This window comes from Camelina sativa, chromosome 8 (assembly GCF_030686135.1).
Source record: "Camelina sativa cultivar CO46 ecotype springtype chromosome 8, ASM3068613v1".
Classification (NCBI taxonomy): Eukaryota; Viridiplantae; Streptophyta; class Magnoliopsida; order Brassicales; family Brassicaceae; genus Camelina; species Camelina sativa.
In genome coordinates this window covers 1,026,684-1,051,498 of record NC_141887.1, presented here as the reverse complement: position 1 = coordinate 1,051,498, position 24,815 = coordinate 1,026,684, and the positions used below count along the sequence as shown (strand labels likewise).

At 37.1% G+C, this 24,815-nt stretch overlaps 8 protein-coding genes across 9 annotated transcripts; 2 read left to right on the top strand and 6 right to left on the bottom strand.

The window, feature by feature from the left end:
- The first annotated feature begins 279 nt into the window (after nt 1-279).
- Nucleotides 280-2,526, top strand: LOC104709095 (mitogen-activated protein kinase kinase kinase 20-like). The gene is made up of 4 exons (XM_010425761.2): nt 280-1,335; nt 2,080-2,118; nt 2,209-2,304; nt 2,377-2,526. The coding sequence occupies exons 1-4, from the start codon at nt 280-282 to the stop codon at nt 2,524-2,526; spliced, it is 1,341 nt and encodes a 446-aa protein (XP_010424063.2).
- A 539-nt stretch (nt 2,527-3,065) lies between these two features.
- LOC104705442 (uncharacterized) lies at nt 3,066-4,317 on the bottom strand. Its single transcript, XM_087462036.1, has 2 exons — nt 4,041-4,317; nt 3,066-3,702 (listed from the first exon to the last, which is right to left on the bottom strand). Exon 2 carries the CDS (start codon nt 3,689-3,691, stop codon nt 3,191-3,193), a length of 501 nt encoding a protein of 166 aa, XP_087318162.1. The 5' UTR covers nt 3,692-3,702; nt 4,041-4,317; the 3' UTR covers nt 3,066-3,190.
- LOC104705443 (uncharacterized) lies at nt 4,291-6,372 on the bottom strand. 2 transcript variants are annotated; one of them, XM_019228232.2, is made up of 5 exons: nt 6,014-6,372; nt 5,191-5,343; nt 5,028-5,114; nt 4,773-4,906; nt 4,291-4,624 (listed from the first exon to the last, which is right to left on the bottom strand). In XM_019228232.2, the coding sequence occupies exons 1-5, from the start codon at nt 6,233-6,235 to the stop codon at nt 4,519-4,521; spliced, it is 702 nt and encodes a 233-aa protein (XP_019083777.1). In that variant the 5' UTR covers nt 6,236-6,372; the 3' UTR covers nt 4,291-4,518. The 2 variants fall into 2 exon arrangements, with proteins under 2 accessions (XP_019083777.1, XP_010419758.1); XM_010421456.3 differs by having other exon boundaries at nt 6,005-6,364.
- A 463-nt stretch (nt 6,373-6,835) lies between these two features.
- LOC104709094 (F-box/kelch-repeat protein At3g04660-like) lies at nt 6,836-8,026 on the bottom strand. The gene has a single exon (XM_010425760.1). It carries the CDS (start codon nt 8,024-8,026, stop codon nt 6,836-6,838), a length of 1,191 nt encoding a protein of 396 aa, XP_010424062.1.
- A 729-nt stretch (nt 8,027-8,755) lies between these two features.
- LOC104709093 (F-box/kelch-repeat protein At3g04660-like) lies at nt 8,756-9,958 on the bottom strand. The gene has a single exon (XM_010425759.1). It carries the CDS (start codon nt 9,956-9,958, stop codon nt 8,756-8,758), a length of 1,203 nt encoding a protein of 400 aa, XP_010424061.1.
- Nucleotides 9,959-11,924: 1,966 nt separating this feature from the next.
- On the top strand, nt 11,925-12,284 carry LOC147939576 (uncharacterized). Its single transcript, XM_087463045.1, has one exon. The coding sequence runs from the start codon at nt 11,925-11,927 to the stop codon at nt 12,282-12,284; it is 360 nt and encodes a 119-aa protein (XP_087319171.1).
- Nucleotides 12,285-17,630: 5,346 nt separating this feature from the next.
- On the bottom strand, nt 17,631-18,788 carry LOC104705441 (F-box/kelch-repeat protein At3g04660-like). The gene has a single exon (XM_019229111.2). It carries the CDS (start codon nt 18,786-18,788, stop codon nt 17,631-17,633), a length of 1,158 nt encoding a protein of 385 aa, XP_019084656.2.
- Nucleotides 18,789-22,368: 3,580 nt separating this feature from the next.
- Nucleotides 22,369-24,764, bottom strand: LOC104705440 (glycosyltransferase BC10). The gene is made up of 2 exons (XM_010421452.3): nt 23,535-24,764; nt 22,369-23,224 (listed from the first exon to the last, which is right to left on the bottom strand). The coding sequence occupies exons 1-2, from the start codon at nt 24,057-24,059 to the stop codon at nt 22,586-22,588; spliced, it is 1,164 nt and encodes a 387-aa protein (XP_010419754.1). The 5' UTR covers nt 24,060-24,764; the 3' UTR covers nt 22,369-22,585.
- Between the last annotated feature and the right edge of the window lie 51 nt (nt 24,765-24,815).

Here is a 24,815-nt window from a genome sequence, read left to right as displayed (position 1 = left end):
AATTTCGAAAACCAAATCACCGGTACGAATTAGATAAATTTCCATTTTAGTGCATGACGCTCCCAACGTTAATAAAAGGAAAACCAAGTCACCAACTTAGATATAAACTCTATATATATGTTTCACTTTACTTCTCTTTCACTACAATTTCCTATTTTACTCTCTTGCTGCAGCCTGCAAATTTTTTTTTTCAGTTTCTCTCGCTGTGATTTTCTTTAAGCTTTGTAACACACACAATTCGAGTTTGAAGCAACTCTAGAGCAAAATCTTGCTGCAAAGATGCAATCAACTGAAGAGTTCGTGAGATTCTTAGGTGAAGGTGAATTTGGTTCTGTTGATCTCGTCAAATACACTAAAAGCGACGATTCCTCGTATCAGGTCACCGTCAAAACATCTGAGGCCAGAAATTACGACTCTCTCAACAGAGAGTTTCAGATTCTTTCCGAACTCAAAGGATATCCGAACATCGCTATATGCTATGGAGAAGATTTGGAAGAAGGTCGCAACGTTAACGGACACAAAGTCTACAAATTGCTTCTCGAATACGCAAACGAAGGGAGTTTAAGATCTTTCATGGATAATTATACGGACAGAAGGTTACCAGATCCAATGATTAGAGACTTCACTCGTATGATTCTCGAAGGATTGGTCTCGATTCATAGTCATGGTTATGTTCATTGTGATCTCAAATCCGATAACCTCCTTATCTTCTCGTGCAAAGATTCTTCGTACGAGTTGAAGATTTCTGATTTTGGAAACACTAGAGAAGTCGGAGAAGTTCCAAGTCACTGGGAAACTGATTACCCGTTTGTCGGAACGCCTATTTACATGCCACCAGAGTCTCTCCGCGACGGGGCCGCCAAGAAAACCCTAGATTTGTGGTCGTTAGGGTGCTTAGTGTTGGAGATGTACACAGGTAAAAATCCATGGGCAGGTGTTGGAATTTTCGATCTCATGGACTTTCTCTATGATGGTGAAGCTCCAGAGATCCCTGAGTATGTGCCTTGTGATGCAAGGGAGTTTATTGAAACATGTTTCGCAAGGAAGCCTAAGAAGAGAGGAAACGCATCTGCGTTGATGTTGCATCGGTTTTTGTGTCCTGAAGAGAAGACGGAGAAGATTGTTGTAGCCGTCGCTAAAGAGAAAGTTTTGTTGCCGGTGAAGTTGAAGTTGAGAATCAGACGAGTTTCAAAGATAACAATGGATATTATAAAGAAGCCCCTGAAATTGAAGATTTTGCCATCTAATAAGCCTCCACAGTTTAAGAAACTTTTGAGTAAGCTCTTGAGGTTAAAGACGATTCATCCGAAACCTTTGGATTCTAATTTAGTATCTGTTCATTAGTGTGTGCTGAATTTATCTCTATTTCTTTTAGTATGTATGTCGATCACTAGCTAGTTATAACTGTTCTTAATCTCTATCTTTATGTTATGTCATTAACTAAATGATATTGTTACGTATTTACATCTTTAACTCGGTTTCAGTTTAGTGCTGTATAAACGCGATCCTCGGTGCTTCTAAACATTAAATTGAGATGAATTCAATTAAAGACTATTGTAAAATCAATTACCTGCAAATATGACAATCGGAAAGAGTTTCAAAGAAAGAAGAAACAGAGTTTTCTGTTAGCAATACCATGAAAAAAGAATCCTACCTAGGAAGAGACGAGACAGACTTGTCAACAAAAGCAAGTAATCATACCCCGAGAGCAGTTCCTTAACGTTTTTTTTGCATAGACAGCCACCTTAATTGTGAACTTCCACTACCACAGAAGTATTGTCAACACGCACTGTGAACTTTATCTTTGGTCATCATCAAAGAGGTGTAAGAATGAGCTCAGTGGCTCTTTAGGTGAAGAACATTTCACTTCTTATTTTCCTTATTTTCTTATGATTACATCATTTGCCTTTTTATAGGCATTACTACTTAGGGTTTTCACCTCTGACAACTCATCAATCTTATCAGGTCAAGACATTCAAACTTGAAACTTATTGCTAAGGATGATTGGCTTCGTACACGCCAGCCTTGTTTTGCCTTTCCGTTGCTCTGTCTTGACTCTGGTTTCGTTTCTTTGTGCAGGTGGACTTGACCATTGAACACTTGAAGAAGAGGAAGACTGTATTTCGTTGTTGGGTTTTAATCCAGTAAGACCTGTGATCTGTTTTCCTTTTATTAAACCCACAACTTCGGTTTTGGTCATCTCTTCAGCTTCTTCATTCTCTATCGACACTTATTGAATCTGAGACAGAGATTCTTGATTTTGAGACGAATCTCCTGTCTTCTTCAAAGAGACTAGACAAATGGGTGATGAGATGTTTCAATTCTAAAAAGAACTGGTCTTAGTTGAGATCATACATTAAACTGAACAAAAACCAGAAAGAATATGAATTCAAGAAGACTGTCATACAAGCAAATCGATCTCCAATTCCTTCAGTCTCAACTCTTGTGGCACGCCTTCTTGCAATAGTAACTGATCATAAAGAATATGAATTCGCCGGAACTAATGGCACCTCTGCAAGAGAATAAGTTTTCTCCAAGTAAAATCATCCCAAGAAGACACCACGACAAAGATGTTTGACCATTCTTGTAATTTGTTTACACCCTCCAAACCCACAATTCAAATTCACCATCATATATATGATTGATTCACTTAAGCAACCTTCCTCTTGTAGTTGACCAATTCAGAATTACTACGATTAGTTTCTACACACAGTAGGGTAATTCAACAAGAGTAAAACTCTTCCAACGGCACATCATCATAGCCTATTAATAGAGATCTTTCTGCCTTGACTGTTGGACCAAACTCCATCATATATATATATGGAAGCCATGTTGGAGTTTAATGGCTTATGTAGTTACAGGACAAAGTGGAAGCTTACATTTGATCATTCTCCATGTTGCTGTTTTCTTCTTCTGAGCTCCTCTTAAAGTGAAAACTCGGACTATAGCCATGCACAACACTTTGTACTCATCGTTAATCGACAGAGATATCTCATCAGACTAGGAACATCAAAATTGGATAGAAAGAGAAAAAAAAATGTTTTTTTTTCTCTTTCAAACATGAATTCAACAGTAACAACAAATCTTGATAACTGAGATCATTCATCCATTACAACCAGACCGAGTTTTTAATCTACTTGGGCACCAATAAAACAAAAGCTTCAAAAAAAACATGGTACAAGGAGGAGATCTAGAAGCAACAATTACAGTCAAAAGGACAGAGACGAGTGCCACCAGATTTGGCCTTGTTGAAACCAATTTCATCTTCCCTGAACACTTTGAGTCCGTCTGTAGTTATCTTCCTGGGTCCGCTTCTCTTCTTCTTCTTTGTCTTCTCTTCCGGGTTGTTATCAAGCTCTGTTGTCTGCCTCCTGACTTCGCTTTCCGGGTAGTTATCAACCTCCGTCCTCTCCATTCTCTGCCTCCTCCTGGGTTCGCTTCCCGGGTTGTTTTTACGCTCCAACCTGTCCCTCTTCCTCTTCTTCTTTGCAATCTCTGCTTTGGTCTCGTTCGTCTCGGGTATTTGAACCCTTGGCCTCAACTTGATTCTCGCAGCAAAGATGTCTTCAATCTCTTTCCCAAATTTACCAGGTTTCAGAACTCGTTTGGCTTGTTGTACCACAGGTTTTGCTTCTCCTTGTGATGGCTTCTTCATGGTAGTGCTATTACTCTTCCTCATCTTCTTAGGCATTTCGATGCAATCTGTCAAAAATCACAATCCCTAGGTTACAACTCACCTTCAATAACACAAATTTTCGCAAAAAAATGTAAGACGATTAACAATTCTGTTCCCAAAAAAAAAACTAATCTTTTATTAAAACCCTAGATTACTTGAGCTACATTACAATTTTACAAAACTAGAAATATGAAACACACACAAACTTCCATACCCAAAACTATCCTGAGCTCAAAAGTAAAAAAAAAAAATCAGAGTGTTTCAAGTTCGATTCCCAAATCGAATAATCAGGATCTAGGTTAAGTTTCTAGCAATAGACCGGAGAAACAATTAGGGTTTATGCAATTAGAGTAAGAAGACTTACAGTAAGAAGCGAAACCACACGAAGAAGAAGAAGAAGAAGAAGCAGCTTGGCTCTTGGAGAGAGAAACTAATCGAGAGAAATAGGGGCGGCGTGGCAAGCGTAGACAGTCGGGTCGGGTCGGGTTCTTTTATCCCTTATATTTTGTTTTAAGATAATTTAATTATTTGATTACACAAACTAAACCAAATTAGGGTTTAACAAATTTTACAGTATACACCGATTTATTAAACTGTTTTAACAAGAAAACGTCTGATAAACCTTTTTTTTTATAACTAAACTGATATGCTGTTAAGTGCTAACAAAACTCATAAGAAGCCAACAAACAACTTATGAAGAGGATATGAAGGGACCCACCATTACACAAATACAATATCCAAAATGTCTCCTTCTTAGGGGAGGAGTGTGTAACTAAAAACCCTCAATGACATTTTATTTGTTCAGAGCAGGATTAATACTGCTTTTGTTATGAAGGTGTGTGCTAATGCTTCTTGAGAGCATTCGTCTTCTCCCTCAGGTAATAAAGCTTGGCTCTTCTTACTTTCTTCTTCTCCAACACCTTTATCTCCCTCAGATTTGGGGAATACCTGTCACCAAACACCCACCCACTCACTCACTCACATCAGTATTCTCAATGGCCAAAGGTAAAAAGAGTTAGACAACACACAAAAACATGGTGGGCTGAGTTTATAAGGTCATTCAAAGTCTTGAGCGAAATATATAGAAAGTACTTACAAGGGGAACATGGATTCAACGCCCACTCCAGCCACTAGCCTTCTTATCCTAAATGTTGAGTTAAGACCAGCATTACGCTTTGCTATGACGATGCCTTTTACAATTGATACACGCCTCTTGTTCTCAGGCACTTCCTGTTCAAAACAAAGTTAAATGGCAAGCCTTATGAGAAGTTTCACTTAGATGATTTGATCCCATTTCCCCCAAGAAATAGGAAAAATACAATCTAAACCAACTTCAATAGTATTTACTTACCACTTTTAGCTGCACAAGGTAACCAGGCTCAATCCTTGGTATCTCCCTCTGAGTTCTCACTTCCTCAACTGCCTCCTTGTCGACAATCTGCAGAAGATTGAGCGACATAGGTAAACATGGACATGATTTATCTAAAGACAATTGTCGAGTTCTGAGTTTGTACCTGCATTATATGCTTGGCGGTTTTATCAAGGCGCTTAAACTTGATTCTCTGAGGAACATCAGAAGCTAACTCCTCAGGGGATACTTGAGAAGTAGTCTTTACAGAATCTCCAACGGTGGAAAAGCACCTCGATGAATACATCAAGTTTTGTTTCTGCCAAACATTTTCCAAGCAACACAAATTCAGAGAGTGTAACATATTAAGCAGAACAAATAGTGAAGGAATATAACTGTGTCAAAGCCGAAAAAAAAAAATAAAAACACGAAACTGGTTCCTCTATATCTACATAACTCTAACTACCACACGAGAGAGGCACAAGTAAAATAGCTAAGAGCTAAAGAAGAAAAGCAAGCAACGAAGCTTGAGGACCATAAAGATCTCTTCTTTAACCATTGTCTATCTAGTGATTGCAATAACGATCACAATCCCCCCACATAAAGACTCTGAGCTAAATTTGATTTCAAAAGACGAAATCAGTGGAACCTGTAGCTAGGAGCCTACTCATCACTATTCAGCAAAACCAACCCAAGAGCAAAGCTTTAGCATTTTTACACAAGTTGCAATTTTTCTTAAACCAATTTGACATTAAATCTCAATTAGTAACCAAACATCCTCTACCATTTCTATCACGATAGAATACGAAAGTGGCTAGGAGACTACTCATCACTACTCAGCAAGATCAAAGCTTTAGTATTTTTTTTAAAGTTGCAATTTTTTCAAACCAATTTTAACATAAGATCTCAAATTAACAACCAAACATCCTCTATCTACATTTCTACAAACTCCAACACGACAGAATACGAGAGTGGCTTACAGGTACTACCGCAGAGCAAAAAGCAGCATTCTTCAACGAGCTAATACGATATGTCGCAGCTGAATCAAAAGCTCTGGTAGAACTGAAAGAATCAACCCCCAGCCTCCTCGATTCATTCTCAGACCAGCTTCCACAAGAAGAAGATGAAGAAGAAGTGAAACGAAGTGTGTTGGATATGGAGACACGGTGCCTCTGAAGCAACAACCTTGTAGTGCTACGAATCGATTGCATTTCTCCGATAGAGTAATCGATCTATACGTTGACGATATCCAAATCTAGTTTTCAGAATACAATGTGAAAGTGAAGCACCAAAACCCTCGTTGGCTCTTCCAGGGTTCTATTTTTTTTTTTTTTTTGTTCTCCTTTTCTTTATTGATGATTTGCAAATGAACCCCTGATTTTTTATGCTTTCATCAAATAAACCATTCTCTTATTTATTAGTCATTTCATATAAACCCCAGACATTTTTGTTTACAACAAATAAACCCTTTCTCTTTGATTTTGTTTTCCAGCATACATAATTGTTGTTATATGTGTGATCTTGTAGCGAACTGTTTACTTAACTTAATCTATCTTCAAATTATGTGTCAAGGATCAAATCATCCACTAATTTGATGGAGAGTACTATAAGCAAAGAGAATCGTGTTCACAAATCAAAACCCTTTTGGAGTAATCACCATGAAAGACACAAATTTGTAACCAAAAGAAAACCAAATAAGAACTACTTAGTTGTAGAGAAAAACTAAAACGTAGCTAGCTATAATCAAAACCAGAACCATTTGAACTAAGATACCATTCGAGATCCGAAAACAAAAACCAGCTAGCAAGTCATCAATTAAACGAGTAGTCTTCCTTGAGAGAAATATAGGACTCCACATGATACAAGAAGAGGCTCACAGCACCCAAGTTGACTCCAAGTCCTTCAACTTCAATCTCAACTCTTCTGGCACTATCTTCCTCGCGATCGTAAATGATAACACAGAGCGGTCCATCCAAACTGAATGGTTGGAATATGAATTCGCCGGTACTAACGACACCTCTGCAAGAGAATTTTTCTCGTCGTATAATTAAATTTTTCCAAGAAGGAACCACGACAGAGATCATGGACCATTCTTGTTTGACGACATCTTCCAAAACCCACATATCAAATGTACCAAGATGTGAATGACTCACTAAAGCTACCTTCCTCTTGTAGTTCACCAAACCAGAATCACTTCTATCAATCTCGACACCATCGGGTAATTTAACAAGAGTGAACTCTTCCGATCCCACGTTAAAGCCCACGATTAGAGATACTTCTTCATCGCTGTTGGACCAAGCACCGTAATAAACAACACCGTCGCTGCATAACCCGTTGGTTGCAGGACAATGCGGAAGGTTACATTTGATCTTTCTCCAGTTTGGCTTCTTCTGAGCTTCTCTACCCAAAGTAAAAACTTGATGATCTCCGCTCACAACCGTTCCAGGAAGTTTCAACACCGTCATGCACAAGACTTTGTATTCATCTTTAACCGGATCGTATCCGAAGTATCTTGATATCCCTCTTCTCCTAGCTCTGACTTTTGGTAAAACCAAGAACTGGCCCGTGACAGGATTCGAAACCAATACCTTATCCAAATCTTGAACGCAGATCAAGCCGTGTACCGGTGGAGTGATGTCGTAAGTTTTTTGATAGATACGACGATCAAGACTCAGAGGAAAGCTTGATTTACAAGTGTAAAAAGAAGCATCATCCTGACACGACTGAGAGGCTAAGTGGAAGAAACGGATGCTGTCGTGGTGGAACGTGAAGAGAATACACGGACGAGTAAGAGACTGTTTCATGTAAAGATCGAGGAAACGCTTGCTGCGGATCTCAGAGAACCAGTGCTTCGAGAGGACGATGAACTTGGCTAGGGATTTGCTCGGCAGTTTCAAAAGAATATCTGTGATCAGATCTATAGGGAGATCAACAGATAAGCCAACAACATGATCGCCTCGTAGTCGTATCTGTGGAACGTTCTCCTCCTTAACTCTTTTCATGGCGATTCCTCTGCTTTTTTTTATTTTTTTCTTTCCGGCTAGAAACAAAGTTGTAAAACCCGTTATACGATTTTTTTTTTATATATATATATATATATATATTTTGCCAATTGATCAAGAAATATTGTGGAAAATTTTATTAACACAATTCAGTAATTCACACTTGTTTATAAGAAATTAAGAATAAAGAAAACATAGTCATTGGTAATTTGCATATGAACCCCTGATGTTTTATGCTTTCATCAAATTTAAACCCTTCTTTAATTCATTCGTAATTTTCATATAAACCTCAATAGTTTTTGCTTATAACAAATAAACCCTTTCTCGTTTATTTGTTTTTTTAATAGCATCATAATTGTTCTTTGTTGTCATATCATATGGAGTTCTGCTGAACATCTAACTACTATTAAGAGAAAAGAGCTAATATAAAAATGTTTACTTTTAATCTATCTTCAGATTATGAGTCAAGGATCAAATTATGTATGGAGAGTAGTATAAGCAAAGAAAATCTTGTTCACAAATAGAAACACTTCTTTGGAGTAATCATCACATGAAAACACAACCTGGTTCTCTCCAAAGATAACCAAATAAGAAACACTTTTAGTTCTAGAGAAGAAAAAAACCCTAAAAAAAACTTGAACTTCAATCAAAACCAGAACCATCGAACTAGAAACCATCCGAGATCTGAACAAAAAAACCAGCAAAGTCATCCAACAAATAGACTTTGATTTAGAGAAGTATAGGACACTCCACATGATCCAAGAAGAGGCTCACAGCACCCAAGTTATCTCCAAGTCCTTCAATCACAACTTTTCTGCCAATATCTTTCTCGCGATCGTAACTGATAATACAGAAGGGGCAATCCGAATAGACTGGTGAGAGTATGAACTTGCCGGAACTAAGAATGGCACCTCTGCAATCGAATAATCTTTTTCCACCTAAATCATTCCAAGAAGGAACCACGATAGAGATCTTTGACCATTCTGGTTTGACGCCAATATCTTCCAAAACCCACATATCAAATCTACCATAGTATATGTTTTGAACCCATGAGTTATTCAATAAAGCTATCTTCCCTTGGTAGTTGACCAATTCAGATTGATCAGTATCACCACCATCAATTTCGACACCGTTGGGTAATTGAACAAGAGTAAAATCTTCCGATCTCACATCAAAGCACACAATTAGGGATGCTCGTGTAGCTCTGTCACGGGTTGACCAAGCTCCGTAGTAAATAACACCAGTCGTCGTCGTCGTCCTACATATCCCTTTGGTTGCAGGACAATGCGGAACCTTACATTCGATCATCCTCCATGTAGCTTCTTCTTTCTCCTTACCTAAAGTGAAAACTTGATGCTCTTCGCTCAAAACCTTTCGAGAAGTTTTCAGTACCGTCATGCACAAGACTTTGTATTCATCTTTAACCGGATCGTATCCGAAAAATCTTGATACCCCTCTTCTCCTAGTGTTGAGTTTTGGTAAAACCAAGAACTGGCCTGTGCTAGGATTCGAAACCACAACCTTATCCAAATCATGAAAGCAGATCAAGCCGCGTACCGGTGGAGAAACGTTGTAACTTAGTGGATATAGCCGCGTATTAAGGTTCAGAGGAAAGCTTGATATTGTACACGTGTAAGAAGACGGTGACACTGCCTCCAGAGACTGCAGAGGTATTGAGTGGAAGAAACGGATGCTGTCACGGTGGAACGAGAGGAGAAAACATGGACGAGTTAAAGATTGTTTCATGTAGAGATCGATGAAATGTTTGCTGTGGATGATAGAAGACAAGAGCTTCGAGACGACGACGAGCTTTGGTATGGATTTAGTCGGCAACTTCAGAAGAATCTCTATGATCAGATCTTCAGATAGAGAAGAAAATGATGAGCCATCATCTCGTTTTTGTGGATCGTTCTCCTTCTTGACCCTTTCCATGGCGATTCCTCTGTTTTTTCTTTCTTCCCTTCCCGGCCTTGAAACAGATTTCTAAAACCGTTACATATATAATACCAACGAATTATATTTTTATGTTCCGCAAACAATTTTATAATAATTAATATTTATCTAAAATATGGTCAATTTTATATGACGCAATATGTGTAATTGGGTGAGGTAATATATATACCCAGTGGGCCTTATAATGAAGGTGGTATGAAAGACAATTTTTTCATCCTTTTATTTGTTTCTGGTGGCCTAGTGTAACATCACATTGTTCTTATCAAAACTAAACGGTGAACATAAGAAGTTAAAGAACAATGTGAATAATTTGGATTGGCCGAGTTTTGAGAATACGATGTGAATGTGAACCACCAAAACCCTTGTTGGATCTTCCAGTTTCCAGGGTTCTATTTTTTTAACTTTTTTTCTCCTCCTTTTCTTTATTGGTAATTTGTATATGAACCCCTCATGTTATTTACTTTCATCAAATAAACTCTTTTTTTTTTTTTAATAAAATGTAAAAAAAATTTGGAATTTTTTATTTTTACATCAAGTGCAACTTATGGTTAAAGAGTTTTTGAGCTTACACCCTTCTTTTATTCATTAGTAATTTTCTCCTTTCTTTTTGTTTCAAACTTTTTTGCTATCAGAATTCAACCGAGATCGAGTCCTGTATTAAAAGGACTTCTTATCATTGTTTTCACCTAAACATTTTGAAACATGAGCTGATGAACCCTAAATAATTCTCAATTTGATCTGAGAGAGATACAAGTTGTATTCAATTGGTTATTTCTTACCAAGTTCAAGTTTCTATTTTGTGAATCTTAATTTCAGTTTCTTACTTTATATCGTAATTTACATCTCTCCGAGTCCTATCTTGTGCTGCCCATCAATTTCCAGATTTGCTCTTGAGTGTGTGAAGACTGAAGAGAGAGAGAGAGCTTGATGGTACAATAGACTAATCTCTCTCGTATGACCTGATTTAATTAAAGAGTAATAATTGTGAAGTCTTTTTGTGTTTTTGTATTAAAATTAATTTTTAGATAAAATATAAAAAAGTTTAGTTGAATATGATAAAAGTATATTATACAAACTTAAAGAGACAGAGAGAAAAATTCAATATATAACTTAGGTATCTATAGGTAATCCAAAATCTATCGGGTTTTTCTTCCAGATTTATCCATTCGAACTCAAAATCTATTGGGTTTTTGCAAACATGTTTATTTTGGATTTGGATCAGATCGGATTTTTATGATTTTATCAATAACAACATATCTAAGATCGACAGTCAAAATAATTATTCAAAAATATTTTAGTTTTAAAATATTTACATTTATCTTTCAAATATTATTAATTTTAATTTTAATTTTAATTTTAGCAAAAATTAGGTTAATTTAAGCATATCTTTATATAAAAGAATGTAAATTGTAACACTATTTTTATTTGAATCAATATAGTTATTATGGATTCTCGGCAAAAAAGTTTTTTTTTATAACACCTGAAACCGTGAAATCACAATCTAAATCGGATTCGATTAAAGAGATCTTTTTGGTGGTTCCGCAACGGGTGTTGCTGCTCCGTCACCGAGACACGTGCCAATTCCAGTTTGTTTTCGTTTAAGGACAACCAAAAACATGGAAACTAATGCAGTAATACATTTCCTTAAGTCATAGAAACAAAAGAAAAAAGGAAACATATATCACCCAAAAACGTTCACAACGGAAAAATTAGAAACCAAAAGGAAAATACGACATGTTTCCTTTTTTGCTAAAAACCAAATCCAAGTAAGTTTATGAACTCAACATCGATTATAAATAACCCATTAACCCTCTCATTATTTCTCACAATCAATCGATCAAAGCTTTGTTTCGTTTGAAAAGCAGAGAAGACGAAGAAGAAGAATCCATAAGAAGAAGAGTACTCTGCTGTTCTTAAAATCAACCCTCAAAAAACTTACTTGAAGATGTCGATGACGATAATACACCGTTACCTCGTTCGTGACTTTTTCGATGTTCCGTTTGTTACGCCACACGGATTTGGTTACCACCACTTCTGTCGTGACTCCTTTTTACATTTTCCTCAAAGAGTTGTTCCTCTTTTGCGCTTGAAGAAGAAACCTTCACAAAAACCCTACTTCAAACCTTCTAATACCACAAAGCCGCAATCTTACAACCCTGATCCGGTTCAAGCACCGACTCAAGAAGGAGACTTTTTTGATGGTTCGGTCACGATGTGTGCTGCTCCTTCGCCAAGACACGTACCGATTCCGATATTTTGTGGTAGAGAGATGACGAAAGTATCTTCAAAGCTAACCAAGACTTGAAGAATATGAGAGAATTCAAGAGACCAAGCTTTTTTTTTTTTTTTAAAGAGTTTTTGTTAAGCAATTATTTTTCTTCCTTTCTTTGTGAATTTTGTTCAGTAATCAGTATTCACCAATGTTTACTGTACTAGAGTCGCAAGTTGTAAAGGCATTCTTATTTACAATAATAATAAAATCATGTGAAACTAATAATTTGTTTCCCAGCATAATTGTTGTTATATGTGATTTAGTATAGCAAAATGTTTACTTAATTTATCTTCAAATTATGTTTCAAGGATCAAATTATGCACCAATTGTATGGAGAGTACTATAAGCAAAGAGAATTAATCTTGTTCACAAATCAAAAACTTTTGGAGTAATCCCAATGAAAGACACAACTTTGTATAACATTTGCTGGGTCTCCTCTCCAAAGGTAACCAAATATGAAATACGTAGCTAGAGAAAAACTAAAAAATATCTTTAGTCAAAACAAGAACCATTGAACTAAGATACCATATCCGAGGTCAGAAAATTTAAAAAAACCAGCAAGTCAACAAACAAACGAATTAATAGCCTTCCTTTAGAGAATTATAGGACGCTCCACATAATCCAAGAAGAGGCTCACAGAACGCAAGTTATCTCCAAGTCCTTCAATCTCAACTCTTCTGGCAATATCTTCCTTGGGATCATAACTGATAATACAGACTGGTGTTGAGAATATGAATTCGCCGGAACTAGCGACACCTCTGCAAGAGAAGTGGTCTCGTCGTCCAACTAAATCATTCCAAGAAGGAACCACGACAGAGATCTTTGACCATTCTTGTTTGACGACATCTTCCAAAACCCACATATCAAATTTACCAAAATATGAGTCCTTCGCTAAGCCACCTTGCTATGGTAGTTCAGCAAAACAGAACCACGACGAAAATTTTCAGCAACATCGGGTAATTTAACAAGAGTAAACTCTTCCAATCTCACATCAAAGCACACAAGTAGAGACCTTTGTCTCTTACTGTTGGACCAAGCTCCGTAATAAACAAGACCGTTGCTGCATATCCCTTTGGTTGCAGGACAATGCCGAACCTTACACTTGATCATCCTCCATGCAGCTCCTCCTCCACCTATAGTGAAAACTTGATGCTCTTCGCTCACAACCTTTCGAGAAGTTTGCAATACCGTCATCCACAAGACTTTGTATTCATCGTTAACCGGATCGTATCCCAAAAATATTGAAATCCCTTTTCTCTTAGTTCTGACTTTAGGTAAAACCAAGAACTGGCCCGTGCTAGGATTCGAAACCACCAACCTATCCCAATCTTGAAAGCAGATCAAGCCGCATACAGGTGGATAAACGTTGTAACTTAGTGGATAGAGCGGCGTATCAAGATTCAGAGAAAAGCTTGACACTGTAGAAGTGTAAGAAGACGGTGCTGCCTTCAGAGACTGAGACGGCTTGATCTGGAAGAAACGGGTGCTTTCACGATCGAATGAGAAGAGAAAACGCGGACGAGTTAGAGATTGTTTCTGGTACAGATCGATGAAATTTTTGCCTCGGATGATAGAAGACCAGAGCTTCGAGACGACGACGAGCTTTGGTATGGATTTAGCCGGCAAGTTCAAAAGAATCTTTTCGATCAGATCTTGAGGAAGATAAGATGATGAGCCCTTCTCCTTCTTAACACTTTCCATGGCGATTTCTCTTCTGCTTTTTTCTTTCTTCCCGGCCAGGATCGATTTCTAAAACCGTTATATATTAAACGAATCTTTTTCTTTTTGTTTTGGATTAACAATTTGATATGAATATGATATAACGTCCAACATTTAATAACGGTTTTAGATGATATATATATATATATATATACTAGATTATGATCCACACTATACGGCCGGGCAAGCTTTTTTTTTCAAAAATATACTATTTTAATACTAATTTTGCTAATATACTCTTTTGTTAATTTTAATGATTTAGTATATAATTCGTGGTATACCGCACTACAATTGTAAAACTATAAAAATCCAACAACGTAGCAGCTATCTACAGAAGAAGACGGTGACGCTGCCTCCAGAGACTGCAGAGAGACTGAGTTGAAGAACCGGATGCTTTCACGGTGGAACGAGATGAGAAAACATGGACGAGTTAAAGATTGTTCCAGGTAGAGATCGATGAAATGTTTGCTGCGGATTATAGAAGACCAGAGCTTCGAGACGACGATGAGCTTTGGTATGGATTTACTCGGCAAATTCAGAAGAATCTCTATGATCAGATCTTCAGATAGAGAAGAAAATGATGAGCCATCTCGTATTTTTTGGATCGTTCTCCTTCGTAACCCTTTCCATGGCGATTCCTCTGCTTTTTCTTTCTTCCCTTCCCGCCCTTGAAACAGATTTCTAAAACCGTTATAAATATACCAACGAATTTTATTTTTTATGTTGCGCAAACAATTTTATAATAATTAATATTTATCTAATTTTATAATGAAGGTGGTATGAAAGACAATTTTTTCTTCCTTTTATTTGTTTCTGGTGGCCTAGTGACTAGTGTAACCTCAAAACCAAACGGTGAACATAAGAAGTTAAAGAACAATGTGAATAATTTCGATTGGTCGAGTTTTGAGAATACGATGTGAATGTGAACCACCAAAAGTCCAAAACCCTCGTTGGCTCTTCCAATTCCAGGGTTCTATTTTTCAACTTTTTTTTTTTTTTCTCTTTTCTTTATTGGTAATTTGTATATGAATCCTTGATGTTATATATTTCCATCAAATAAACTCTGCTTTAAAAAAAAAAAAAATTGATAAATAACTTTTTAACCCTCACATTATTTTCTTACAATCGCTCTAATTCACATCGAAGAGTCTACAATTAAATATCTGATCGACAATAAAAAAAAAAAGTTGAAGATGTTGATTATGCTAACACATTGTTACACTGTTAGATGTTGTTTCCCAGCATAATTGTTGTTATATGTGGATTGTGATCTAGTAGCAAAATGTTTACTTAATTTATCTTCAAATTATGCACCACTTGTATGGAGAGTACTATAAGCAAAGAAAATTAATCTTGTTCACAAATCAAAAACTTTTGGAGTAATCACCATGAAAGCAGGCCCGGCTCTTGGGGTGTGCGGGGTGTGCAATCGCACCGGGTCCCAACTTTTTATCAATTTCTTCTTTACACTTGAATGCCCTAAAGTATCAAATAATTATTAAAAAGGGTCCAAATATTTGAAATGTTACATATTTAGCCTACAATTTTTCCAAAAAAAAATATTTTAGCACCAGGCCGAATAAATTTTTGAGCCGGCCCTGCATGAAAGACACAACTTGAAAGACACATATTTGGTCTCCTCTTCAAAGGTAACCAAATATGAAATACGTAGCTAGAGAAAAACTAAAAATTATCTTTAATCAAAACCAGAACCATTGAACTAAGATACCATATCCGAGATCAGAAAATAAAAAAAAACCAGCAAGTCATGAAACAAACGTATAGCCTTCCTTTAGAGAATTATAGGACGCTCCACATGATCCAAGTAGAGTCTCACAGAACGCAAGGTATCTCCAAGTCCTTCAATCTCAACTCTTTTGGCAATATCTTCCTTGGGATCGTAACTGATAACACTAAACGGGCCACGCCAATAGACTGATGCGAATATGAATTTGCCGGAACTAACGACACCTCTGAAAGAGAAGTAGTCTCGTCGTCCAACTAAATCATTCCAAGAAGGAACCACGACAGAGATCTTTGACCATTCTTGTTTGACGACATCTCCCAAAACCCACATATCAAATTTACCAAAATCTGTGTGATTGGCTAAAGCCACCTTGCTATGGTAGTTCACCAAAACAGAACCAAAACGAACAATTTCAACACCATCGGGTAATTTAACACGAGTAAACTCTTCCAGTGTCACATCAAAGCACACAATTAGAGACCTTTTTCCCTTATTGTTGGACCAAGCTCCGTAATAAACAAGACCGTTGCTGCATAGCTCTTTCACTTTGGGTACAGGACAATGCGGAACCTTACATTTGATCATTCTCCATGTAGCTTCTTCTTTTTCCTTCTTCTCAGCTCCTCCACCTAAAGTGAAAACTTGATGCTCTTCGCTCACAACCTTTCGAGAAGTTTGCAATACCGTCATGCACAAGACTTTGTATTCATCTTTAACCGGATCGTATCCCAAAAATCTTGATATCCCTTTTCTCCTAGTGTTGAGTTTGGGTAAAACCAAGAACTGGCCCGTGCTAGGGTTCGAAACCACCACCTTATCCAGATTTTGGAAGCAGATCAAGCCGCATACAGGTGGATAAACGTTGTAACTTAGTGTATCAAGATTCAGAGGATAGCTTGATGTTGTACAAGTGTAAGAAGAAGACGGTGATCCTGCCTCCAGAGACTGAGACGGCTTGATCTGGAAGAACTGGATGCTATCACGGTGGAACGAGAGGAGAAAACACGGACGAGTTAAAGATAGTTTCAGGTAGAGATCGATGAACTGTTTGCTGCGGATGATAGAAGACCAGAGCTTCGAGACGACGACGAGCTTTGGTATGGATTTAGTCGGCAACTTCAGAAGAATCTCTATGATCAGATCTTCAGATAGAGAAGAAAATGATGAGCCATCATCTCGTTTTTGTGGATCGTTCTCCTTCTTGACCCTTTTCATGGCGATTCCTCTGCTTTTTTGTTTTTTCTTCCCGGCCAGAAACAAATTCCAAAACCGTTATTTATACATATATACCAACGAATTTTGTTTTGTTTTTATGTTGCGTAAACAACTTTACAATAATGAATAAATATCTGATGTTTGCATATGAACCCCTGATGTTTTACGCTTACAACAAATAAACCCTTCTTTTATTCATTGATAGTTTTTCATATAAACCCTTCTAATAAACCCTTTTGCGTTGATCTTTTTCTAGCATAATTGTTGTCATATGAGGTCTGCTGAGAAACTTACAACAATATTAACAGAAAGAGCTAATAGCAAAGTTAATGTTTACAATAATATTAATCTCTATCTTCAAATTATGTGCCAAAGATTCTTATTATGAACCAACTTTATGGAGACTATACGCAAGAGCATTAGTCTTGTACACAAATAAAACCCCTTTTGTAGTAATCACCATGAAAACACAAAAAGTGTATATTCTCTCCAAAGATAACTAATACATATATATATAAGAGATTGCTAGTTCTAGAGGAAAACTAAAAACTTAACTTTAATCAAAACCAGAACCATTGAACTAGATAGATCAAAGAAACTACTAGACAAATATGATGAAATGTTTCAAAGATAAAAAGGACTGTTAGAAAAACCAGCAGGTAGTCATCAATCATCAAACATATACAAATAGAGTTTCTTTAGAAAAATGTAGGACACTCTGCATAATCCAATAAGACTATCACATATTGCAACCCATGATTAAATCCTTCAATCTCAACTCTTCTGGCGACGTCTTTCTTGGGATCGTAACTGACAATAAAGAACCGGCCATCCGAATAGAAGTATGCTGAGAATATGAATTCGCCGGAACTAATGACACCTCTGCAATAGAAAAAGTATCCTCCAACTAAATCAGTCCAAGAAGGAACCACAACTAAGATCTCTGACCATTCTTGTTTGACGACATCATCCAAAACCCGCATACCAAAGTTACCATTATGTGAGAAATTCAATAAAGCCACCTTCCCCTGGTAGTTGACCAATTCAGATCCACCACTAAAAATTTCGACACCATCGGGTAACTTAACAAGAGTAAACTCTTCCGATCTCACATCAAAGCAAACAACTAGAGATCCTCGTTTATGTATATCACTGTTGGACCAAGCTCCGTAATAAATGACCCCGTTCGTCATCCATAGCCCTCTGGTTACAGGACAATGTGGAACCTTACATTTGATCATTCTCCATGCAGCTCCTCCTCCACCTAAAGTGAAAACTTGATGCTCCTCGCTCACAACTGGTTCACGTTTTTGCAATACCGTCATGCACAAGACTTTGTATTCATCTCCGATCGGATCGTACCCGAAAAATCTTGATATCCGTCTTCTCCTAGTTCTGACTTTTGGTAAAACCAAGAACTGGCCCGTGCTAGGATTCGTAATCACCACCTTATCCAAATCTTTAACGCAGATCAAGCCGCGCACCGGCGGAGTAATGTAGTGACATTCTGACAAGAGCCGCAGATCAAACCTGACATAAAAGCGTGACGTAGTAGTGCAAGAAGACGGTGCTGCTGCTGCCTCCTCCTGAGATTGAGAGATTGAGTGGAAGAACAGGATGCTGTTACGTTCGAATGAAAAGAGAGAACGCGGACGAGACTGAGATTGTTCCAGGTACTGATCGATGAAACTTTTGCTGCGGATGATAGAAGACCATAGCTTAGAGACGACGATGAGCTTTGGTATTGATTTAGTAGGCAACTTCAGAAGAATCTCTATGATCAGATCTTGAGGAAGATAAGCTGATGTGTTGTCGTCTCGTATCTGTGAAACGTTCTCCTTCTTAACCCTCTTCATAGCGATTCCTCTGCTTTTTCTTTCTTTCTTCCCGGGTATAACCGATATCTAAAACCGTTATTATATATATACATAGACTCAACGAATCTTTTTCTTTTAGAATTAACAATTTGATATGATATAATATAACTTACGGTAATTGGGTGAGATGATATATACCCAATGGGCCTCAAATATGAAAGTCCAACATTTTTTTTTTCCTTTTTATAAAACTTTTTTTTACAAATAAAGTAATAAACAGTAACAGGTGACCTGCGAAGTAAAAAGGAACCAATCATGGGCCAAATAGAACAAATACGCTATAACATCAAAAACCAGACGGTGAATCATGTGAACATATTGAATTATTGCCTTGTAGACCCACCAAGGCAGGTTTGGTAAATTGATTTGATCATATTGATGCAATGAATTAACGGAAGTAAACACATAAATTAACCTTATATACAATCGAAAGACATTTATGATTTATGATGAAGGATTTGTAAAACTATAAAAATCCAACAACGTAGCTATCTAGAGAATCACACAGCACAACACTAAACACGTTACAAATTTCAATACTAGTAATCCAACAGTTGATTATTCTTGACCGCCGTGTAGACAAAATAAAAGCTACAACTTATATAATTTCTTGTGCCAACAAAAGTCATTAAAGTTTCACTATCATCAAATAATTCCTCCCAATCAATACTATTGACCAAAATTTGTGTCTCATTAAGAAAACTTCAATTCCGTTATTATAACCCCTCATAATTTTTCTTCATAGCTGATAAAGAAAGGTCAAGCTTTCGTATTGGTACTTTAGTTGTTCAGTTGATTCCACACGCCAACGTGATTTTGTTTTAACAAGTCATACCGCAATTTTCCAAAAAACACAACGTCAGGGTCCATATTTGAAACGAGTATCATCAACATTCGACAGTGCAGAGCTCTAAAAGAACAGAAGCAATGGACATTTGTGCTGCATAATTCTGAAAACTATTAAAACAATGCACAAATCATTTAACCCCCACCACCACTACTTCAAAGCTTTATCAAAATGTGTAATAATTGGAAAGCGAAATTGAACCACACTACTCACACAGGTTGAGCAAAATATTTAACAAACTACTGTACAAACAAGATATTGTAACTCAACATTAATTCATTAGCATCATTATATATATAAGTTCAATGGACAATAATTACTGGTTTCGATTTTTAAATTTCAGATTCGGTAATTTGTTTAACGCTTGACCATTTTTTTTTTTTGTTGCGTTAGAATCAGATTCAATTCCCACCAGCGTATGATTTGATGCCAACAAAAATAAACAATGATTTGATTCTGAGTAACAGTTGGATTTTGTGTTGGAATGATTCGATTTAAACGTGTTTGGAATATATTCTTCAATTTTATAAAATTTTCAACTACTCTGTATGCATTTTCTCAAAATTTCTCAGGATTTGTGTGGAATCGTTAGGCATAACGAACAAGAGATCTAAGAAGAAACAACATCCATAAATAAATAGAATAGATTCAATAATATCATATCAAAAAAACCACATCCCATAACTACTAAAACCACAAATAATACTCAGAATAATAAGAGATCCTCAATACAGATATGAAGATCTTAAGAACATAGAAGAAAGAAAGAAAGAAAGAGCTAGGTAGAAATGAGATCTATAAGCTTCGGAATGATACACACGAGAACGGACGAATAATAATGATGAATGGCCTATACCGGATAATAAACTCTGTACGAAATCACCATCTTAGCAAAATAAACTTAGATCCGAAGAGCAGAGCCGAAGACAAGAGCCGCAACTGCTGCTACTCCAGCTGAGACGAAAGAAGCAGAGATCGCGCTAGATCCAGAAGCAGGACTTGGTGCTGGAGCTTCAGACTGAGCAGAAACAGCGACGACGGAGATGATCACCATCATGATAGCAACGATTGAAGCCTTAGTAGAGAACGCCATTTCGAAGAAAGAGTGAGTACCTGTTAAAAAAGAGAGGCTAGGGTTTGTGTATGCTTAAGCTCTTGAGGGTTTTTCTAAAAAAATGCAATGTGGTGTGAGGTGCTTATAAAGAAGAGGTCGGGGGGCAGGAGTTATGAAGCTGCCCGGATATATCCAGCTGTGATTATGATAAATCAACGGTTGATATTGCACTTGTGGAATCACTGAGATTTCGACAGGTCATCTCTCTGCCGTTACGGCGCCGTTTGCGAGGATATTTGTTTTTTTTTGTTTAACGCTCGTACGAGGAGCGTGCATCTAACTCGCTCGCGTGAAAAGACGCAACGGTCTTGTGAGTTTTTTTTTGGTTGTTACGGCGCGTGGAGAAATTTGGATGAGCTGTCTATTTTCTGGAACAGAGTAACGGCAAAACGCGGTTTCGTGAAGGAAACGGCCAAGATGCGCAGACTTGTGTTGGAAGAGCAGAGTAGGGACCAAAGTTTTTATTTTTATTTGCTTGCACATGGTTCGTGTAACGGCTAAGTTGTGTATAAAGAGTTTGATTTCTCTAAGCAATGTTGATTAAATTACTTTTTCTAAGGGAATTTGAAAACTTGGTATACAATTATGTTTGGTGAACAACTCATCTTTCTTTTTTTCTTTTTCTTTTGGGAATCATAGAAAATGAATGTGATATTGAAAAGATTAGGCAAATAGGAAATTTTGGAAAACTATTATTTGAGATGATATAGGAGAATAGTATTATATATTTTGTTTATTTTAATTATTATCATGATGATTTGTCAAAATGGTCTTGTTTTCCAATAACTTATTAATAGCATTTAAATCATCATATAGATGTGGTTTTTATTTTGAGAAAAATGTGAGACAACCTGGTTGAATGGGTGGGATTTTCTCCTCTAGTTAATAGAAAAATTCAGATTGAAGAATATAATTAAAATTAATTTCTTGAGACCCATATTGAAAAGATGATAATAATTTCTCATTGTTTATTTTTCAAAACGAAAAAAAAAGAAAAATTGGTGGATTTTGTGGAATTTCTTTGTATCCTAGAGAACATATTCCAATAAAAAATGAAATTTGAAACCTTCTTTTCCTCCTCAAATGAAACCTTTTCACATACTTTAATGCATTTGCCAAAAAGGAATAACTTTATTGCTTTATTCACATTTTTAAAGAGAACAAAAAAGAAAGACAGATGGTAGACGTTGGCAGGCTCTTGAGCGTTTCGAGAACCTTCCATTAGGTGTGAAAGTGTGTCTCCACCTGGCTCTTTTTTTTTTCTTCCCATTGTGTCATTTAGTTCTTCTAATCTTCTGGATTCACATTCAAAGCACATATCTTGGTCGGTAAGCAAATTTATTTTTTTAGTTTTCAGGTCGGTAAACGAAGTACCAAGACTAGTTTTATAAACATCCATGATAACTTGTTTATAATCGTATAAAATGAGTTACAGACAATAACAATGTTGAGGCACGAGACTTGAGAGTAAATAATCCGGATAAATAAGACAAAACATTTAGAAAAAAAAAAAAAAAACAAATTGTGATTCAGTAAAACTTGTGTAAACCTGTTTTACTTGATGCATCGGAAAAGAAAAAGGGAGTCCCAAGACTATCTAAAAGAAAAATTGATCTATGCATAGTAATCCTCTAAATATATAAAGTTTACATATGACTGGATCCTGTAGTGCAACCTAGTTTCTCTTTACTAATATCTCATTTCTTCCAAACTAATAATATCACAAACAAACAAAATAATATAATATCGGCCTATCCACCCATTTCGTGACCTCTATTGATGTCAAGATGTTCAGGAGACTTTACTATAAACTAGTCAAAATCCAAGAATCTTCGGAGCAATGTGAAGCAAAGGCTCAAGAGCACTCGGAGCAAACTTCCTAGCAAAGAGATAGCACATGGAAGTGTTGCGACCATTGTAAGTGCAGTTTCTTCCATCAAAGATTCTTCCAAAGAACTTCTCTGTAATGTCCGATCTCCCAAACGTAGCCGGGTGGGGACCTCCCCTAGACCAGTCCACCCACGTTATGCTCCGGTTAGCCAAGACCGCTGGCTTCTCAATTGTCAGCATTGTCGGGAAGTAATGCTCGTCCACATAGCAAGCGGGTCTGCAAAACTCTTTGAATTTCGGGTAATACAATGTGTCTTTGACAATGGTAGCTGCGAGGTCCCTGTTAATCTCAAACCATTGAGACCCTTTTCGCCATTTGGTAAGGGGAACTTCAGGTTCCATGTTCCCGTTGTAGCGGCCGCGCCCATATGGCCCAGGGTCATCAAAAGCACCCATGAAGCTGTGTTTTGATCGGCTTATGTAGCTGTAGATGGTTGTGAAGTTGTAGAGTGGAATACATGACTCTGAGACGAGCACAAACCATTCGTTGTTGATATCGAGCAGCGCGTTGGCGAGAAGCCGCTTCTCTGCATCACACATGGACATTCTCCCCCATTCTGCAACCTGCACAATGATGCATCCAAATTACAGTAAAACCAATTAGCTTCAAAGCAAATCTGAATAACTACTTGAACAAAAGGCTACTAACAACACCAAATTTGATTCTAGAGTTACATTCTCTGATACTTTATTTAATTGGTAATTCCAAAGCAATGACTACATGCATCCATAAAGGCTGTATGGTGTACCAAGACAATATGTGATGCCAAAAAGGCTACTAAAAACACCAAGTTTGATCCAAGAGCTCTAATTTCTCATTACTATATGTAAAACTGGTATCCATGTAACAGAGGAGGAATAAAAAGAAGCAGACCTGGCTCAGTATCTGCCTCCGGTGGAAAACAGAATTAGCTGGAAACTTGGCAGTAAAAGAAGGGTGAGGATGAAGGTAAACCGAGTAAAGCCCGTTGTGACCTTTAAGAAACCTCTCCCAAAGCGAAGCAAGCGGCAAGGGACCTTTAGTCAAGAACATAAACGCAATCTTTGGAACCCTTTTAAAAGGATACTCTTTTCTCCGAGGCCAAAAAGAAGCACGCCAAAGAAGCTCTTCATCACTCATATTATGCATCAAAACCGCAGGAGGTTGTATCCATTTACTCAAACCATTGGATTCATCGTCACGGCATGGCACAAAGCTAGAAGTCACTGTGGTTACTACACTTTGGAATCCAGTATACTTGATTGTAGATACACTAATGATGAAGACAGTAATAGCAAAAGCAAGGAAAAAGCCTAGCAGAAGTAGCAGTTTCGTAGGGAATGCCTTGTATTGCCCTGTTCTAACAACCGTGATTCCATTATCTTTCCCTTCTTCCAACTGTACAACCCTATTCTGCATCTCTTTATATATATAGTCGCAAACTAATTCTAAACAAAGCAGATTCTGATTCTGCTTCTAACTTGATCTAAGTTCTGAATCTGAAATCTGAATCAACTAAGCCTAATATAAAAAAAGTCAATGAATTGATTGCTCAAACTAAGAAGTAAGAAGTCCAGATCTCCTCCGCTAATCCCGAGGCAGGTTGTGAGACTTCACCAGCAAGACAGAATCAACTAAATCGGGAAAGTTGTCAAATACAAATCGATAGCCGCAGGATACGGAATCGGAAGTATCTAAAGTTGATTCAGTTACTAATTTCTTCAACGGGCGAGGAAATCGAGACTAGGATCTAGAGAGATGAGCTAATTTAAGAAACTTACTCCCATCTCTTTCTCTCTCTCAAGTCTTCACAGAGAAGAGGGGAAAAAGAAGAGAATAATCCACGTGTCGAGCTTACAAGGAAAAAAGTAAGAATCAAATTCAATAATGGGAAGATGACGACGGAGAAAGCACCGAGAAGAAGTTACGAATCCGTGAGGGAGAGAGAGAAGAGATGATGGAGAGAAAAGTAAAAGTGAGGAAGACGCCGAAAACTGTTTTTTTTGCCTTAAGACAAGACCGCTGCTTTTGCTCTGTTTGTAGCGTCGACTGCCTTTTTTTCTTATATATTATCAGAATATCAGATTTTGGAAATTCAGTCAATTAGTATAAATTTTTCTAATTAGTTTTTAATGTTAATTTCGTTGTTCAATTATAATTAACAACACGAAAGAT

What these genes read in the sequence shown, in the direction of transcription:
- LOC104705440 (XM_010421452.3), bottom strand. Translation starts at nt 24,059, where the DNA reads ATGCAGAATAGGGTTGTACAGTTGGAAGAAGGGAAAGATAATGGAATC. An exon ending in GGAGGCAGATACTGAGCCAG is followed by an intron (nt 23,225 to 23,534) that starts GTCTGCTTCTTT and finishes ATCATTGTGCAG; the next exon opens with GTTGCAGAATGGGGGAGAAT.
- LOC104705441 (XM_019229111.2), bottom strand. Translation starts at nt 18,788, where the DNA reads ATGAAGAGGGTTAAGAAGGAGAACGTTTCACAGATACGAGACGACAAC.
- LOC104709095 (XM_010425761.2), top strand. Translation starts at nt 280, where the DNA reads ATGCAATCAACTGAAGAGTTCGTGAGATTCTTAGGTGAAGGTGAATTT. An exon ending in ACTTGAAGAAGAGGAAGACT is followed by an intron (nt 2,119 to 2,208) that starts GTATTTCGTTGT and finishes TCATCTCTTCAG; the next exon opens with CTTCTTCATTCTCTATCGAC. An exon ending in CAAAGAGACTAGACAAATGG is followed by an intron (nt 2,305 to 2,376) that starts GTGATGAGATGT and finishes AACAAAAACCAG; the next exon opens with AAAGAATATGAATTCAAGAA.
- LOC104705443 (XM_010421456.3), bottom strand. Translation starts at nt 6,235, where the DNA reads ATGCAATCGATTCGTAGCACTACAAGGTTGTTGCTTCAGAGGCACCGT. An exon ending in TTTGCTCTGCGGTAGTACCT is followed by an intron (nt 5,344 to 6,004) that starts GTAAGCCACTCT and finishes AATGTTTGGCAG; the next exon opens with AAACAAAACTTGATGTATTC. An exon ending in GTTGAATCCATGTTCCCCTT is followed by an intron (nt 4,625 to 4,772) that starts GTAAGTACTTTC and finishes GTTTGGTGACAG; the next exon opens with GTATTCCCCAAATCTGAGGG.
- LOC104709093 (XM_010425759.1), bottom strand. Translation starts at nt 9,958, where the DNA reads ATGGAAAGGGTCAAGAAGGAGAACGATCCACAAAAACGAGATGATGGC.
- LOC147939576 (XM_087463045.1), top strand. Translation starts at nt 11,925, where the DNA reads ATGTCGATGACGATAATACACCGTTACCTCGTTCGTGACTTTTTCGAT.
- LOC104705442 (XM_087462036.1), bottom strand. Translation starts at nt 3,691, where the DNA reads ATGCCTAAGAAGATGAGGAAGAGTAATAGCACTACCATGAAGAAGCCA.
- LOC104709094 (XM_010425760.1), bottom strand. Translation starts at nt 8,026, where the DNA reads ATGAAAAGAGTTAAGGAGGAGAACGTTCCACAGATACGACTACGAGGC.